This window comes from Boeremia exigua (genome assembly GCF_020726555.1).
Source record: "Boeremia exigua strain MPI-SDFR-AT-0100 chromosome Unknown C7974scaffold_3, whole genome shotgun sequence".
Lineage (NCBI taxonomy): Eukaryota > Fungi > Ascomycota > Dothideomycetes > Pleosporales > Didymellaceae > Boeremia > Boeremia exigua.
In genome coordinates, this window is record NW_025763520.1 from 228272 (window position 1) to 245222 (window position 16951).

The 16951-nt window shown below is 51.6% G+C and overlaps 6 protein-coding genes across 6 annotated transcripts; 3 read left to right on the forward strand and 3 right to left on the reverse strand.

Moving 5' to 3' along the window:
• Window positions 1–719: 719 nt before the first annotated feature.
• On the reverse strand, window positions 720–1831 carry C7974DRAFT_121207 (ribosomal protein S5 domain 2-type protein). Its single transcript, XM_046135153.1, has one exon. It carries the CDS (start codon window positions 1775–1777, stop codon window positions 920–922), a length of 858 nt encoding a protein of 285 aa, XP_045999789.1. The 5' UTR covers window positions 1778–1831; the 3' UTR covers window positions 720–919.
• Window positions 1832–1853: 22 nt separating this feature from the next.
• Window positions 1854–4059, forward strand: C7974DRAFT_387263 (uncharacterized protein). The gene is made up of 2 exons (XM_046141145.1): window positions 1854–2121; window positions 2178–4059. The coding sequence occupies exons 1-2, from the start codon at window positions 1936–1938 to the stop codon at window positions 3879–3881; spliced, it is 1890 nt and encodes a 629-aa protein (XP_045999790.1). The 5' UTR covers window positions 1854–1935; the 3' UTR covers window positions 3882–4059.
• Window positions 4060–4383: 324 nt separating this feature from the next.
• Window positions 4384–9383, forward strand: C7974DRAFT_448460 (uncharacterized protein; the record flags this gene model as incomplete). The annotated part of the gene is made up of 7 exons (XM_046145669.1): window positions 4384–4471; window positions 4535–4765; window positions 4844–5316; window positions 5370–5921; window positions 6294–6968; window positions 7038–8057; window positions 8105–9383. The coding sequence occupies 7 exons, from the start codon at window positions 4384–4386 to the stop codon at window positions 9020–9022; spliced, it is 3957 nt and encodes a 1318-aa protein (XP_045999791.1). The 3' UTR covers window positions 9023–9383.
• Window positions 9384–11850, reverse strand: C7974DRAFT_121254 (uncharacterized protein). The gene is made up of 2 exons (XM_046135154.1): window positions 11020–11850; window positions 9384–10967 (listed from the first exon to the last, which is right to left on the reverse strand). Exons 1-2 carry the CDS (start codon window positions 11762–11764, stop codon window positions 9466–9468), a joined length of 2247 nt encoding a protein of 748 aa, XP_045999792.1. The 5' UTR covers window positions 11765–11850; the 3' UTR covers window positions 9384–9465.
• A 495-nt stretch (window positions 11851–12345) lies between these two features.
• Window positions 12346–14464, reverse strand: C7974DRAFT_329428 (uncharacterized protein). Its single transcript, XM_046139058.1, has 3 exons — window positions 14412–14464; window positions 12927–14355; window positions 12346–12875 (listed from the first exon to the last, which is right to left on the reverse strand). Exons 2-3 carry the CDS (start codon window positions 13987–13989, stop codon window positions 12475–12477), a joined length of 1464 nt encoding a protein of 487 aa, XP_045999793.1. The 5' UTR covers window positions 13990–14355; window positions 14412–14464; the 3' UTR covers window positions 12346–12474.
• Window positions 14465–16842, forward strand: C7974DRAFT_387274 (uncharacterized protein). Its single transcript, XM_046141146.1, has 2 exons — window positions 14465–14582; window positions 14739–16842. The coding sequence occupies exons 1-2, from the start codon at window positions 14528–14530 to the stop codon at window positions 16376–16378; spliced, it is 1695 nt and encodes a 564-aa protein (XP_045999794.1). The 5' UTR covers window positions 14465–14527; the 3' UTR covers window positions 16379–16842.
• The last annotated feature ends 109 nt before the right edge of the window (window positions 16843–16951 follow it).

Here is a 16951-nt window from a genome sequence, read left to right on the forward strand (position 1 = left end):
TGTCTGAGCAAAATTTCGTAATGCAGCATGATCATTCCATCATGTATTATGTACGTCTTGGAGAAGAACAGTCGCCTATACGATAGGCTCCAGGATTCAGGCCGCAGCGCAATATATTGCACGCAGATCGAAATGATTTCCTACTTGCTTGTGTGCAAACACCTCGCTCGGAGGAGCGACAGGCTCTTCGTGTACCCCTGGCTTCGCCGCACCTTTTCTGCGCAGGACTCCAGTGTTCCAAGTGTACTTCGTCTGCGCTGTAACACTCGGGGCCTAAGACACACCTCCGAGCTTGTACAGTTGGGGTTCTGCAAGTCCCTTGCGGCGGAGAACGTAAGTCTTTACCTACCAAGGGACGTTCTTAGTAGCCTGGTACCTCATATGAGTACGCATGAGCACGGCCAATATGTGATCGAGTTTCTCAAGGGTATGTCTGAATGGTTCTCTTTGACGACAAGAGTCACTCTTAAAGAAGCTTGGCTTTTGGTCACCAATAAGAGGATTGCAAATCCTGTATGAATCAATTGCCTGATGTGAAATAAATGATTTGGTGGCTTTAATTCTTAGCTTTGGCGGTCAACTTGATGACTGTCGGAGAGATACGACTCTATTTGCCGTCTTGAGCCTTCTTGACATGTTGTGTGGGTGTTGTGTGGACAGGCGGTCATGCCGACATGTTTCGTTGCGTTGCACGCTAGTACTGCAAGCACCATCTGTTTTGCTGTGTTGATCAGGTATATGTGACTGTTCCCTCTGACGATATGTTGTGGCGTATCGTCTACTGTGGTGCGATAGCGTTCAGATCGGAGGCTATATCGGTCTGCCAGTATGTCTAAAGAGCTCAAAAAGTACACAAGAAGTTTCAGATCACATCCTCCCACAATCCTAAAAGCCAGTCGTGGCTATATTGGGGTCCAAATCATTTCTTCCCCTTCTTCTTACTTCCTTCGTCTTTGTTATCCTTCACGAAGCCTCCCAACACTAAAGCTTCTCGCGCAGCAGTATTGATCAGCCTGAAGCGATCGGGACCAAGATGAACGCCACCATACCATCGTGTGACTACAACCATAACGTCCCATACATCCATCAGCTGCATCAAATGCAGCATACGGCTACCGGCGGCGGTCTCGCCATCATCGTCGCAGTCCTGAAAGACGGTGTCGTTCGGGCCTTTGATTCTCCAAGATGTCATGTTGTGTGTTGCCTTGGCTGCCTTCTTATCTGTGGCTAGCAAGTGCGCAACGTATTGTTTTGCTTGCGCTGGCGACGATACTGGAGCCACGCGGGCAAGGAAGACCGATTTCTTCTCACTGATTGGCTCTCCGACGATCCATGGAGGCTCCGGTCCAAAGTCAGCAGTCGAACTCTGAGGCGCATGGGATGATGTTTCCTCCTGTAATGAATCTTCTGACTGTTCGTTCAGGTGGAATTCTCCCTTCTCTTCTGCTTTCCCTAATGCTTCTCGTGTGTCTTCTAAGAGGTCGTATATGCAGGCCTCGCCAGGCCGATAAACTTGAGCAAGTACATCTCTCACTATATCCACTGCTCGACTTCCCATACCTTTTGGCACATCGTCCCCAACGCTTTGGGTCCCAAGAACCGAGGGCGGGGCATCAGGATAATCTGCGGGAAATTCGATGCGAAGGACTATAGATGTGAAAGACGGGAGTCGAAGACTGAAAAGGCCGGCACTTGCATCGATTGGTGACAATGTCTCTTCGTCGAATATGGCGTTGATTGAAGTCAGCTCGTCCTCGATGGCATCGGTCGACGACATGGCATAGACGCTTTGAAGGGCTTGGCAGAGCGATGTTGGAGAGGAAGGCACGCTAGCGCGAGAAACCGAAAACAACATACGCGCAGCGCGTCTCATTTCTTCACTACACCAGCACGCCATCAATTAGCGATTTATCAGGCACGCTGCCATTGGAAACGATGGCGCAAAGTAATGACGCAAAGCGCGCAACAACCGTCATTACCATCGCACAGCTCAAGTTCAAGCAAGGCGTGAAGAAGGCAGAAACCGAGGCCCGTCTTCCTCCTGTCTCTGTGGAGAGCTGTTCCCAGCTGTTCGGCGCTATTGATGCTGTTCTTGCACAGAACACACCCGTGAATATCCAGGTATCTGATTGCAATATATTGATCGTCGTGGTGAGCAGACTAATCGAAGACCGTAGACATGCACAGAGTGGATTGTCAAGCACATGGCTCCCTCTAGGATCCGCATTGCAGTGCTCGGAGATTACTTGGTATCATTATCCAAGTCGCTGGTCTTTGACACATCGGTGACAGGCAAGAAGGCTGTGCGCAATCGACTGGACCTTCTCTTGGTCCTCAACGATGCGCTTCATACTGACAAGCACCATGACAGTAGTTCCACAAGACGTGGCTTGCTTGGTACCGAGCTGACGTCTCATCTTGCCGAGCTCGTTGAGTTGGCAGCAATGTGCGCTACAGGGAAGGACTCCCAGGTGGAGAAGAAGCTGAGGGCTATTGTTAATTATTGGGCTACTAACAGGCTTATCAGTGAACAAGCATACAAGATTATCAGGGAGCGGGCAGACGAGGGCTTTCTGCAGGCGCGAGGTGGCACTCCTGTGCGTAAGCGCCACTATCTTCTACCAGAGTATCACGGCGACCGGACGGCACCCTGGTACGAGCTGCCAGCATCGTACATGCTTGGCCAAATGGTCAAATCTCGACACCTGCCCCTCGATCCGCACCGTATCAAGGTGGCTCGGTTTGACAAGAAGCCTGCCTCGGCCCACGTTCGCAAGCTACTTGACGACTACTTCGAAAACATCGATCTCAAGCACGCACCGACCGGCGACAACCCGACCGGCGAAACGAAAAAGTACAATACGTGGTTGGATTCTATGGGGCAACTTGTCAAGCGAGACAAGGAGACAGGTGATGTGACAACCGCAACCAACGGCTACGGATGGTCTATGAAGTTCTGTCAGGACATGCAGAAAGAAGGTATACCTGAGAGCATTAAGACCCTACGGGAGGATGCTGAGCGTATGGAGACTGTATCACAGAAGGAGCGCGAACCGAGGCGCTACTCCCGCTCACCCCGACGGCACCGGCGGTCGTCTTCATCCTCGCGTGAGCGCGACATGGATCGCCGCAGTCGAAGTGGTAGCTACGCTTCAAGGTCATCTTACGAAAGTCACTCGCGATCACGCAGTCGGCACCACCGTCGCCGCAGTCGATCACCACGGACCGATGAGAGAGGCCGCATCGACCGTGACAGGAACTTTGATGATCGCCAGAATGAGAGTAGACGGCCACCACCGAGGCCATTGGAGAGAGGTCAATCACAGTCGAGTGGGCACTGGAATGTGCAGCAAGCACCAACTCACACTAGTCAGGGCACCCCTAGCAACAGCCAATACCCACACCAGAGTTTCACACCCAACTTCTCACAAGCCTCACAGCCGCCATTCAATGCGCCACCGTTCCCACAACCACCGATGCCAACCCAGTTCCCGGGGCCGTTTCCTATGCAGCCATTTCCCCCGCCACCCCCACCGATGTCATTCCAGGCACCGGGAGGGTTCCCGAACGGTATCCCACCCCCTCCGCCAAACTTCAGCGGCCCATTCCCACCCCCACCTCCAAACGTTGCTGCGATGCCAAACGTCCCGTACCCCTTCAATAGCCAATGGAACAACTTTCAGCAGGGAACCCCTCCCGGTTTTAACCAACAAGGTCAAGGTGCTTATCAGAATCAAGGATTCAATCAGAACCAGAGCCAAGGGCAAGGCGGCTTCCAAGGCGGTCGTGGTGGATTTGGAGGAAATCAGCAGAGCGGTGGTAACTTCAATAAGAGAGGCAACTATGGTGGTCGAGGACAACGAGGGGGACGATGGAACTGAGATAGTCAGCAGTCGCGGATCACGTCGTCATTTGAGCCCCTCGAATAGTCTGCGTAGCGATCTGAACATTTCATAGAGCAACCAGAGCAGTCCCTTTCTTCGATTGACTAATGTGTTTGTTTCCATGACTTACTCTCACCTTCACTAAGTATTGATCAATTCCAGTTTTAGTTGCATGTGACAACTTCACTTGCGTTTCAATAACGACTTGATCTGACGACCTTGACCTCTGCATCTACCTAACCCGAGCATCATATTCTCTAGATATCGCTTTTCTTTTGTTTGCCATTTGATCGATTACTTACAAGTGGGCATCGACGCGACGCGCACTACACGCGCCTGATTGGTTGATATGGTACGTCAGTAGTTCGGCCGGCGGAGGTCCCGCAGCAGCTCCCTCGAGCTCCCTCGAACCACACCAAACATTGCACACAACGCACCTTTTATTGACCATGGCCTCGGCCAACAGTTCCGTAAATACCCCCCGCGCGATCGCCGCGTAATGGCGACTCCGAAACGAAAGCGTACACCCACTAAGGACACTTCCAGCAAGCGACCCAGATATACACAGCCAGTTACCAGCAGTCTTGGTAGCAGCAGCAGCAGCGGCAGTGGCAGCAGCGGCAGCAGCCACGACGAGGAGGCTGAAACAGACAGTCAAGAAGAGTGGGAAGCACTGCGCATACTTGCGCAAAGTGGTCAAGGATTTGGTTTGCGATACCTCGTCGACTGGTCGGGCATTGATCCTGCGACTGGGAAGCAGTGGGAACCAACCTGGGTTAAGGCTACAGCCGCCAGTGAGAGTCTGCGTGCAGCTTGGAGAGAGGAACAGAGTACGCTGGCCCAAGAAGAGAGCCGGGCTCGAAGTACTTCGCAGCCACGCCGTTCACGGGGGAGGCCACGGAAGCATACTGTCGCAAGCACAGAAACGTCTGCATCGGCTCTTGGGGTCGAGTACCCAGCAGAGTCGCAGCCACGACGCTCACGAGGAAGGCCACGAAAGCACATCGTTGCGAGCCCAGAATCATCTTCATCGGCATTTCAAGTGGAATCATCAGCCAAGACTGGACAGAGTGAGGCTGCAGCAATATCTTCAAGTTCGACGGCTTCTTACATTAGTGTTCTCAGACCGGACGGGACATCTCCACAAATTGCCGTCGACTCGCGCGGGGACAGCTTCAATCGCGGCGAGTACGAGCTGCACTTAGAAATACCAGAGTCGCAACCTTCATCAGAATCGAGAACCGCCGATACTGATCTAGAGAGCTCGCAGCTGTTCGCATCACAACCTCCCTTTCGTGCTTCAGGTATCGTTCCAGACACGCAAAACTCTGCTGAGGACGCTAGCTACATCCCAGTCACTCAAGAAGAGCTTGAATCGAGCGTCTATTCCAGCTCTGCTGAGGAGTCTGATGAACACCTCATTGGTTATTCGGTCAGTCCTTGGTGTACGCAATTATTGGTTCACAGTCACTAATTTGTGTGAAGGGTCTACTGAACAGAGACGGACCTGCAACGCTAGACGCACGCGCTCAGTCCCCTGCAACATCCATTGCCGAAACTGTAGCAGAAATTCCCCAAGATTCATACAGCGAACGCCAACTCGAGAGCCAGCAAGAGGAACCAGAAATCTCAGAAACTTTAGTGACACCGTTGCCAACTATAGGAACCGATTTCACGTCTGCACAAAAGACATTTTCCGGCGAGAAGCAGTCTGATACTATTCCTACAGATTTGCACAGTCGAGAGAATCAACAAGAAAGCGAGTCTCACGCCGCCTTGGTTGAGAGCGCCCCGCAATCTCCTACTCAAGGGCTGCAGCAGCCGATCGGGGATATAGCAGAGATTACTGTGCAGTTTGAAGAAGAGGTCGAACCTGCAGACAACGCCACAAGACCAGCCCTGAGCTCGACGAAGCTAGAGCTGCAGTCAGAGCTTCTTGTCGTTGCAGACACGCCCCAGATCTCTCAGGTTGCAACCTCGGTTCAAGAAAGCAGTACCCAAAGGGAGCCTCAACATTCTGCGCTCTATTCTGAACCTGTACATTCAAGCGTGTATAACGAGACTGAAAGTTTCTTGATTGAGCGCACTATTCTGGAAGAGAACGCGCTATTACCTTTCCAATCGCAGTACCCGATTTTCTCATCTTGTACAAATTCGGCACAGCGAGCCACATCAGAACCACCGAAGCCTGGTAACACACGCGAACTTGAAGGTGCACGCGGTACGACCCTTGACGATAGCGAGGAAAGCACTACCATAGACGAGATCAGCCAACCGTTTGAACACGGAGAGCCATTGTCACACCCATTACCCATACAGGTAGACGAGACACACCTCAACAGTGTAGCTGAAGTCACAATTGGTCAAGAGAGCCCTGGTGGAGTTTCGCAATCACCTCTTTTGACTGAGCTTTCGACTGGATCTCGCGAACACAACGCGCAGTTCATTTTCTCCAGCGCGTTTGCGGATACTGAAAGAATCACTACTGAAAGTGTTTCTGCCACTTTAGTGTCGGATCTGATAGCAGCGCGCAGATCGAAACACAGCGGCTCCATTTCACGACACGACTCATCACAAGAGTTTCCAGAGCGTCTGTCGCAGTCAGCTGTGAACAGCTCTTCGCCGGTACCACACCCACCGAGCTACTCGCTAAGAACGCTAGACTCCAACGTTCCAGCTAGACCAGCTACTCCGATACTCAACTCATCGTCATCCAGGATGGCAGGAGACACGACAGAGAGTGCGGGAGACTTGGCCGAGCGACGTCTCAGAGAAAGCCAGGCGTTGAGAAATGCCAACAATCCATACGTTCCCCGAAAGCTTACCAGACTTTCGCAAGCACCGCTGGGACCTGGCAGGCCACCTGTTCCGCCAGCCATCAATGTCTCAGCGGAAGGCACAAGGTCGCCATCAACAGTGCCGGATCGGTCGCCTGCACCTCCTGTCCAGACATCCTTGCGGACTGTAGCGTTCGCAAACGCTAAAGACAATGCCACGGAGTCCTTGCTCAATAATCCGCTTGCTGCGACATGCTCGAACACGAATGCAGGACCAACGCAAGAAAAGGCTGACCTTGTAGCTGCAGTCGCAGTGGCGGCGGCATCTGTTGTACCAGACGCATCTCCCATATCATCGTCCGATGATATCATCAAGCGACCGGATGATAACGATCATGACGTCGTGTCTGATGATGATGATGAAAACGAATACCATGAAGAATTGCATCTTGAAAGAGAAGAGTATATTGTACCTCTTTATATCGATGGGCGGCAGAAAAACTCATACATCGAATATATAGAGCGAAAGACTGACCTACTCAATGCGGTCTTAGAGTCAGAGGGGGATCTTGCTTCGGACATGATTGATGGGGCGGAACAGGTCTTGACCCATCTGAGGAATCTGGAGACCCATCCGGATTTGACTTACGCTGAGGCAGAGTCTGCGACGACTAACCCTGACTCGCGCTCTCGAGCAGATGTCCAACACGGAGCCCGGTTTGGTATCGACAACTCAGTCAAGTTCAGGTTTCTGGGCGAGCTGTTCGACCAATTACGCGAACACAGCATGCATGTCGTGCTCCTTCTGGACCAAGCTGACACTGCGCTGATCAACATCTTGCGGACCTTCCTGGAAGCTGCAGCCCATAACTACCACATGCCTCTTGAAGGATATACGTCGAATGTGTCAGATGACACACTTAGAATCACTGTTATTCCAAGGACCCCCTCACTTCTTTTGCAACGCGCTGATCTTGCAATCTGCTTGAACGGTGTTCAGAGTGCTTCGAATATTCGGCAGAATGACTGGGCTAGGGAATCAGGAAATATCATGCCTGTGCTCCACTTAGTTATTCCACGGACGATCGGGCATATTGAGCGCTATTTTCCGCCGAATGTCTCAGAAAGCCATCGTATCGTGGAAATATTGACAGCGCTCGGTCAGCTCGAGGAGAGCGGTGAAATTGGCAACCAGATCGATATAGATACGCCAGATGCTGTAGAGGCGGCAACGTTGGTTGCCTCTTGGCTAACGTCTGGCGATGGTCAAGCCAGCACTGAGTGGCCTCTGCCTTCCATTGGTAGTAGCAGCGAATTTCTCGATTTTGGTGCAACACAACAATCTACGAGATCGACAGCCTCGTCTCCAGTCCCTGAGCGGACGAAGCGTCCTTTAGTCAGTACCTTAGCTCTAACAATTAGACATGACTGATTTCAACACAGGAGACAGACGACTCTGATACGGCAAAGCGCATACGCTACACCCCACTAGCACATGTAGACTCGCAATCTGGCGGAGGCCGGGAAACTGAAATAACACATGTAAGCGACTCAATGCCTGGTTCTCGTGCTATGGAGAAATCGCACTTGGCGACGTCCCTAGAGCGAATAAAGTCCGAGCTCCTTCAGGAACGAAGGGAACGCCGTGAAGAGCAGGTCATGTGGAACAGGCAGCAGACCGAGCACGAGAACCGACAGCAGCAGTACCGGAAGCTTTTCAATGAGAAAACCGAAGTCGAGCGATCTCGCGAAAGCGTGACCAAAGATTGCGATAGAGTGCGCTCTCAACTTGTTGCCCAAGCCAACGAGATGCGGACCCTCCGCGAAGAACTCGACGCGCAACGAAACCTCAGCCTTGCCTCAGATAACGACAAGGATGTTGAGGTCACACGTCTGCGCAAAGAACTTGAAGCCATCACTGCTGAGCGGAACAAACTGGCCAACAAGGTCAAGTCCAACGACGACACTCTCGAATACACCAAAGAGGGGTACCGTGAAGCTTCGAATAAAGCAGGCCAACTACAAACCAAAAACACGGCTCTCGAGAAAGAGAACGAAAAACTCAAGCGGCAAGTCTCCGGCGACTCCGTTAAGCTCAAGCGAATGCATCTCGACAAGAGCGCGGAGAACATCAGACTGCAGTACGCCAATCTCCAAGAAGAGCACAACGTCGTGAAGGCGCTGCTCCGACAGAAAGAGGAGGAGCTCATCAGAGCCAAGAACAACAGCGGTAGGTCTGCCTACGGAACACGAGGCCAGAGCACAACGCCACAACCGAAAACCAGATCACGCGCTGCAAGTCCGACGCGCCCGCCTCGCGGAGGTGGCCGTATCTCGAATCTCGTGGCGGAAGAGAGGTAGCATCTCCCCGCTGGTCTCGGCGCGCACGATGAGCAGATGCAGCGCAATGTTCAGCGGCTCGAGAAACGGTGGAGAGAGAAGCGACAAGGGAACAGACTGGAGTTTGGTATGTCTGAGGACGATGATGAAGATGGGGAGTATCGGGGGCGAAGGCCGGGGAGGACAGCCAGACGAGGATGATACGAATATGACGGCCATTGACTTTGACGGTTTGGCATTAGCTTGGTGTTATGTTGGATGTACCAGCTCTACTAGATACACAACCGGCGTTGGAATCTAAGAACACTGCGTACTTGCAGTTCACCTGTACATAGTGGTATCGACCTGTCCATTTCCCCCTACATCCTCACATACCACCACAACCACCTTCTCCCCCTCCTTCTCCGCAGCCAAAGCCACTCCAACCTTGCATCCCTCCTGCCCTCCCAAGCCCTTCCCCGCACTCACGCCCCAAGCGCGATCCTCATCCTCCTCGCATGCGCCAGCCTCCGCCTCTCTTCCGCAGTCCTCCGCACCTGCTGGTCCTCACCCGTCGTAACATGTGGCACAGGGACCACAGGTACAGGGGTCGTGGCAATGCTTTTCTGCGGGCGCGGCGGTAGCATGGGTGGAGTATCATCATCTTCCTGCGAGCGCGGTGGTGTGCTAGAGGGCGACTGCTGAGTTCCCTCTGCCACTGCGTGTGCCACACGAGCCAGAGCCAGAGTTTGAGACCGTGGCGATGCTTCCGGCAGCGAGGTGTGCTGGGCGGGTTGGGTTGGAGAACAATGTGGAGGAGGTACAGATGTGATTGTTTGGGGCTGCTCGATATTGTGCGGGGGGATCTGGGTGCACGGTGGGAGCTGGGGCTGTTGGGGGTGACTTGGTGGTTTGTCTAAGAGGGGGTTGTTTGGTTGTTTAGGTGTCGCGGGTTGGCGTATCACGGTGTGACTGGCACGCGGGTGCGAGTGGTATTGATTGAGCGGGGCTGTGGATGGAGTTGTGGAGGGCGACTCGTGCGACGTGCTGGCTGTCGTTGCTGGAGAGAAAGGCTTCTGCGAAGTTTCAGAGCTGGGACGTGGCGATGTTGTGGAATGGTTCTGATGAGAGGTTCTGATGCTGAGAGATGGACTGCTCGGTTCTGATGGCGGCACTGGAAAGTCCGCTGGTGATATAAGAGATGCTGTGTCACTCGACGCGGCTCTGGATGAATCAGAGATACTTGAGCCTGGTACGGATATCTCTTGAGATGCCTTGCTGTCGAAGAGCGAAGCATAGCCGTTCTCTTTCGACGTTGGAGGTGAAGGTGTTACAGCACCATCAGAAGTAGCTGAAAAGGATTCTTCAGTGGTTCGTGCAGTATCTGGATCGCTTGCCAGCATCTTCATCATCTCCTTCCGCGACGCTATTGAGCCGGTTGCCGAAGACACTGTGGGTGAACGCAGTAGATTGGCCCCTGTAAATTGATCACTTGCGGCAGTGTGTACAATCCATTCCCTCAGATCGTCTACAAGTGACGACTGACTCTGATGCGGAGGTAGCTCTGAAGGTAGCGAGTGTTGCCTTGAGTGTATTCTGGGTACATGGACTGGGCGTGGACGATAACGTCTAGCTAAATATGGCATTTTGATAGACGTTGTTGTCGAGGCAATTGACTGAGTGCGTTCCATTATCCTATCAACAACGGTGTTCAAGGTTGAAGAAGCGTTGAACGAGTCTTCAAGTCTCCTTTCTGCGTGATACGCGACGGTATCTTTCCTATTAGAAGCCTCATTTGAAAAATTGGTGGCCAAGTCTTGCAATTTGTTGACTACAGCAAGATCATTGGTCAAGCCGTTAGTAGACTCTGGGAGCGAGGACATAGACGCCAGGTATTGAGATCTGGTGGCAGGCCTTACGTTTGGAATGGCAAGATCATCTGGCGTACTGCCTGGCAACTCAGCCAACGGAGCCCGGGGATACCTTGCTGGCACAAGTTAGCGATATCGATGCACTTTGCAGAACCGGTGGTTACTTGCCGTCGAGACTAGAGGCTCCAAGGCTCAAATGTGACGTATTGATTGAACCTGGATATTGCGAATGTGAACTGAAGACAATGTCGCTTTGCGATCGAAGCCACGGCCTAACAGGTCCTCCGATTCCAATACATTGCTCCACGGTCTGCATGACTTGGATCGCCCCCAACAATATCTGATAGCAGTTTCCTAAGGTCTGTTGTTTAGGAGCGAGTCGCTTGTGATGGCTGAGTATGTACTCGAACTTGCGCTTCATGCGCAACGTCTCATCGCTGTCCCGGATGCTGCGTACAGACTCGATATCGTATCCAATATCGACCAAGGATGCGCGAACATCCGAAAGAGCTTTATCGATCCACGATTTTCTGTTAGGCCATGTATCGAGGAAATTCGTGACGATCGATGACAAGTACAGCCGGGATGCCTCAGCAAGGTCTTGTCTGGTGCGCCAGATTAGGCTTGCGAATTTTTCTGCTTCAGCTGAACGTTTGTTCAACGAGAAGACAAAATCAGCATACTCAAAGGCCGTCGTAGTCGGATTGCAAACACGGCTCGTGATATTCGAGGCGTCGCTTTTCTGGTCAACAGATCGTTCACTGAGCGATGTGCTGGTAGTGTCTTGGCTTGCCCTCTGTCCCGCGCGATGAGTGTATTCTGGCATCCTCTCTCCGGTCCTAGACTTATCCAAGGTAGCTACATCTTTGCGATGCAAGGTCTCGGGTAAGTACAAGCCTACGCCGGGCATCATATCGTTTGAAGTGTTGTTGAGATGTTGTTGGACTCCGCTTGCAAGAACGAAGATGCTCGCTCTCTGCTGTCAGGAGATGGAGTAAGCCAATGTGTGATTTCTTAGGACACAGCCATCGCAACTCGCATGAGGTCTGCATGGGCTTAACGCCGCGTTATTCGGTGTGGTCTCAATCAGCCCCCACGTCCAATGATGTCGCTTGCCAACTCACCACAAACTACGAACGCCGTGCAGGTGCGACCACCGGTACCGTTCATTACAGTTTGTGCAAGTACAAGGGGCCAAACATGATGCAGTACATCCGATAACGAGCGGCTAGAGGGTGTCTCTAGTAGTACCGTAATAGAGCAGGATGTGCACAAAGCGGAAAGGCGCAGCTTTCGTGATGTAAGCGCCGCCTGTAGCAGCCTCTCTTACGTTCGAAACGCATGGGATTTGACTGCAAAAACACTTGTTCACATGCAAGGCCTCCTTCGCTTATGCTGGTCAGCAATCAATGAAACCACTATCGAACGCCACTGTGGGGACCGGCACGCTTTACTCGCAAGGCTGAAGAAAGAGAGAACTCCAATGATGGCTGTGATCCGATGAATGCGTTCTTAGTTTCTACAATATCATGATAACCTATGTCAAAGAGCAAAAACTAATGGTAGAGATGTCTCAATGCATAACAAGCGCAGCCGTCATGTGACTTGATAGCACAGTTGACTTCAGCCTTCCAGCCTTCTGGTCATAGCCTCGCTGAAGGATCGAGGTGGTACGATAGGGTCTCCAATCTCATTTGTCAACTGAACAAGAGCGGGAAATATGCAAAATTCGCCGGATTCAACACTTTGCTCTTCTCTCCAATCGAAAGTCCAGGTGCTTGGTTGGGAGAACAACGTGAAAGCGAACATTGCAGAACGTTTGAGGAGCTCCACAAGGTTGCGTTTTCGTTCATCGTCATTTATACGAGAGTCGGCAAACGGCTTGAGAACATTCTCCAGAATGAATGACAACTTTCGAATGGTTGCGCCTCGAGGATCTGAAGATGCGAAAGCATCGCTAACATATGTAGTATGAAGAAGCTCTGCGGTGGTGACCCTCCAACGTGCTGAGCGAAGAACATGGGCTAAACTTGTCAGCTATATACAATTTCTCAATGGAGAACAGAGGTGCGCACCTTTTGACTTATCGTTGGCGTTCATAATCTCCCGCATAGGGGTACAGACTTCGGGAGGGAGTAGGCTGTCTGCAGACGTTCCGTGACTTTGTATTCTCGAGATAATTGCCCAGGCGATACAGAATCTCAGGGCCACCTCCCTAGTCGCTGGATCGTCAAGTAGAGCACTGAGTTTCCTGGCGGGAAAAGGGAGGACCTTTCCTAGTGCAGTTATGTCGTCCAAGTCGATGAGCCCGAGATTTACCACTTTATTGTGATAGTAGCTCTGTACATGGTTTTTTATGAGGCTGCTAATCTTGGTAATCTCCCCAGAGATGGCCTGATCTTCCAGAGGCTGAGGCAACGCACCATCAACATCTACGATAGCCAGACTTCCTGTGATGGATTTTGTGTGCGTGAGCGGACCTTTTTCCGGTGATATCAGTGCAATAGCACTGGTCTCATTGTGATCAATACGTTTTGACGTGCGTCTACTGCGACAGACCCATAAGACGAGGCCAGCGATCAGCGCACCCGCGATTAAACAGCCGATCGCTACGCCAGCAACAGAACCACCAGAGAGCCCTACACTCTTTTCATCGTTCATTGGCGTCGATGTTGTCGTAGTAGATGCGGTAGGAGTGGTGGAAAGGCCGCTGCTCGATGCTGGTGTTGCTGCGAGGCTGCTGCTCGGTGATGATATGGGAGAAGTTTGAGACGCGGTCGGTATCACTGCGACACCAGTAGGTAGCGGGATCATGCCTCCAGGCGTCACATGAGCGGTCGAAAGACTAGTACAACACTCAGTTCCTCCTGTTGTTGAATCCCATTTGATGATCTTTTGTTCTCTGTCCCACCAAAACTTGACATCCTGCCCTGTCCAGTTCACGTTGATAATGGTATACAGACTGTCGTTTGGTATACCACTGCTCATCTCAGGTTCTAAGACTCCAAATCGAAGCGATTCTGTACTGTCGCCTTCTCTGAAGAAAGTAAACATCTTTCTGCCATGTGGTTCCTTAATGAATGTTCCATTTTCGGTGTAAGTGACGAGGAGAGTAGCAACTGCTGTTGTGTTTGACATCCTTATACTGTTCGAAAGTAACAATAACGCAGATTGGCGGTCAGAGAAAGTAGAGAGAGAGGAATGAAGGCACTCACTACGCTCGCTCGACCGAAAGGCTGAGCCCGGCCTTGGAAATTTTGCAATATAGCGTTTCTGCACCTTATGTCACGAAAGCAGCAGATGACACCGGATGGCATGTCCCGCTTCGACGCAGCTTGTTGTACTAATAGTCGGAGATGCTCTAACCTGGAACAGACACACATGTGTTACTTCACTGACCAATGAAGGCAGAAGATTCCCAGAGTCACCGCCATGACTAGGCTGTGTCAAAGCGTATCGCTGCTCAACAACCATGTTGCATATGCGGTAAGATCACGCTCGATCCTGTGTGGGTATTAGTGGCGTTATTTGGCGTTGCCTGTGCAGCAAGGCTGTGGTACCTAGTCCACACAGGACATGCATATCATCCTATATATATCTCCAGGTGTTCAGCCTGATGGCATGCCACGCGTACTAGAGTTCGAAGCAAAGGCACACTGTTTACAAGTCGAGGAAGATGAGCGCTGCTCCAAAGCCGCATATGGTTGTTGGCATTGACTTGGGAATGACATGTAAGTGATGGGAAAACGAGGGATTCAAAGATACTTCGTACACGGAATGCACGGTCGACGCTAGCGTCCTCTTTCGGACTAGGTCAGGATGAAACCCATTGCTGCTCTGTCCATCTCACCTCGCGTTACGCTCACTGACAGTCAATGTTACTACAGGCACTGGAGTTTCGTACGCAAATCTTTCTATCGGCAGTGAGACGATTCGCTGGGTCCAGAAGTGGCCAGGCCGCTTCCAAGCCAACGAGAACAAGGTACCCACAGTCGTGGTATACCCAATTGGGAGCAAGAAGCCATCATCATGGGGCTTCTTATCGGAGACTGCTACAGAAACTACCTCCGAGGATAAAGAGTACAAGGAGTGGTTCAAGACGTGCCTCGATGCAGACAAGCTACGGCAGAAGCAGCTTGAAGACCCTGAAGGCGCACCAGCGAACCTGGAGGAAGTTGAACGCTGGTACTGCGATTACCTCCAAAAGATGTACGACTATTTAAAGTACAAGCTAGGTGGCGAGTTGTCTGGCGTTACCTGGAAGACAGCGCGAGTCGAATTCATCTTCAGCGTACCAACCACGTGGGCTCCTGTACCAACAGTAGAGAACTTCAAACGCATAGTGCGCGATGCAGGCTTCCAATCTCAACCCAACCATAGCGTCACTATTGGTCTTACCGAAGCAGAAGCCGCTGCTGTTTATGTTTCGATCGAGGCACCCGGTATTTTCCACGAAAACGATATACTGTTAATCTGCGATGCTGGCGGCGGAACAACAGATCTGAGTGTCCTGCGCGTCACTGGCACCGTGAATCAGTGTATCAACTTGCAGCAACTGGACGTGGTTCTTGGTGAGACTATAGGCAGTGCTGCTATCGACTATGAGTTTGAGAAACTGGCTGCGCAGCGCCTGATTGCGGCTCACAGGACTATCCCTCTACCGGTTGATCCCGCCGATGCGGCCTGGGAGATGACGAAAAGTAAGGATTTTCAAGCTGTCAAATGCGAGTATGGTGCACCGGACGATACACCTATCTTCAGCATTGGCATTCCGCGTGTACCTTATACATACTGTAACGATGATCCCGAAGCACGGGTCCGCAATGGCGAACTGGCCTTTGGTCGGCATGACCTGCAGCGTTTGTTTGACAAGCAGATAACCAAACTCTTCAACCTCATCGATAATCAACTTGAGATATTGCACCAGAAGCTTCCGAACGAGCAGATCACACATCTCGTTTTATCGGGTGGGCTGGGAAATAGCGCGTATGTACAGGCTCGGCTCAAGCAGCGCTACGAGGATGCAGATATTTCAAATGCACGGAAGATGTCTGTTCGCATAGCGCCAGATCCTCAGCTTGCTGTGTGCAAGGGGCTTGTCGCCGACCGTATTCGCAAGTTACTCACCTCACGCTCTGTACTCGGCTGGCGTTGCTGTAGAGCTTCATATGGCACCGCATGCAAGATAGCGTTTGACAAGCACAATCCGGAACACCAAGGAAAGCACCTAGTTAAGGATCCACTCAACGGAAGAATGTATATGCCGCAAGCGATAGCATGGTTCGTCAAAAAGGGTGAGCCAGTCAGCGTCGATAACCCCATCATTCACCGGTTCGTGAAGAATGTCAGCCCTGGAGACCCACGACGGGCATTCCCAACAAGCGTCATCGAAAGCAATCTCGAAGCTTCACAGCTACCAAAACAAATGAACCAGCGCAAGTATACGGTATCACTTTCATCTGTTCACTCACTAAGAGCGCTTTACAGACACCCGTCTTCTCTGCAACATATCCTCCGACCTTTCTGATTCCGATGAGAAGAAGTTCGTAGCCAAAAACGCACACTTCTGGTCCGTCAAGAAGCAGTATTTGCGCATAGAATACGAAATCCGCGTCATCATCGGCCCAGCAGATATCTGCTTTGAGCTCTGGTTCGACGATCAAAAAGTCAGTCGCGACGAGTCTATCTCCGTCGAATGGTCGCCCTCTAAGCCCCCCGCATCTGAGGTTTTCGACCCTGCGACATATGGTAGGGCAGAGCTGCCAGATACGCCGCTTGTAAGCATGAGCGGTGGGCTGGAGAAGGGAAGCATTGAAGATAGATTGAATGGAAAGATTGAGAGGACCGGAACGAACGTTGTGAGAAAAGAGAGGGACGAACAGGGCAAAGTGAAGAAGAAGAGAGTAATGACTGGATTGCTAGACAGGGCTAGCGCGGGAAAGTGGTCGCTTGCATCTTAATCAAATCTTGCATTGCTGAACAAGAACCAGCGCTTGAGTTTCATTTATAGAATCAGCACATAGAGTGCGAGCATTTGTTCCTTAGCAAGTGACACTCTCAGATATTGTGGGCAAGCTAAGACAACATTGGAGTCGAAGCC

Excerpts from the sequence above, each read along its gene's own strand:
- C7974DRAFT_387263 (XM_046141145.1), top strand. The coding sequence starts at position 1,936 with ATGGCGCAAAGTAATGACGCAAAGCGCGCAACAACCGTCATTACCATC. Across the intron at positions 2,122-2,177 it reads ACACACCCGTGAATATCCAG|ACATGCACAGAGTGGATTGT; the intron begins GTATCTGATTGC and ends CGAAGACCGTAG.
- C7974DRAFT_121207 (XM_046135153.1), bottom strand. The coding sequence starts at position 1,777 with ATGTCGTCGACCGATGCCATCGAGGACGAGCTGACTTCAATCAACGCC.
- C7974DRAFT_329428 (XM_046139058.1), bottom strand. The coding sequence starts at position 13,989 with ATGTCAAACACAACAGCAGTTGCTACTCTCCTCGTCACTTACACCGAA. Across the intron at positions 12,876-12,926 it reads CGCCAACGATAAGTCAAAAG|CCCATGTTCTTCGCTCAGCA; the intron begins GTGCGCACCTCT and ends TGACAAGTTTAG.
- C7974DRAFT_387274 (XM_046141146.1), top strand. The coding sequence starts at position 14,528 with ATGAGCGCTGCTCCAAAGCCGCATATGGTTGTTGGCATTGACTTGGGA. Across the intron at positions 14,583-14,738 it reads CATTGACTTGGGAATGACAT|GCACTGGAGTTTCGTACGCA; the intron begins GTAAGTGATGGG and ends ATGTTACTACAG.
- C7974DRAFT_121254 (XM_046135154.1), bottom strand. The coding sequence starts at position 11,764 with ATGATGCCCGGCGTAGGCTTGTACTTACCCGAGACCTTGCATCGCAAA. Across the intron at positions 10,968-11,019 it reads TGGAGCCTCTAGTCTCGACG|CAAGGTATCCCCGGGCTCCG; the intron begins GCAAGTAACCAC and ends AACTTGTGCCAG.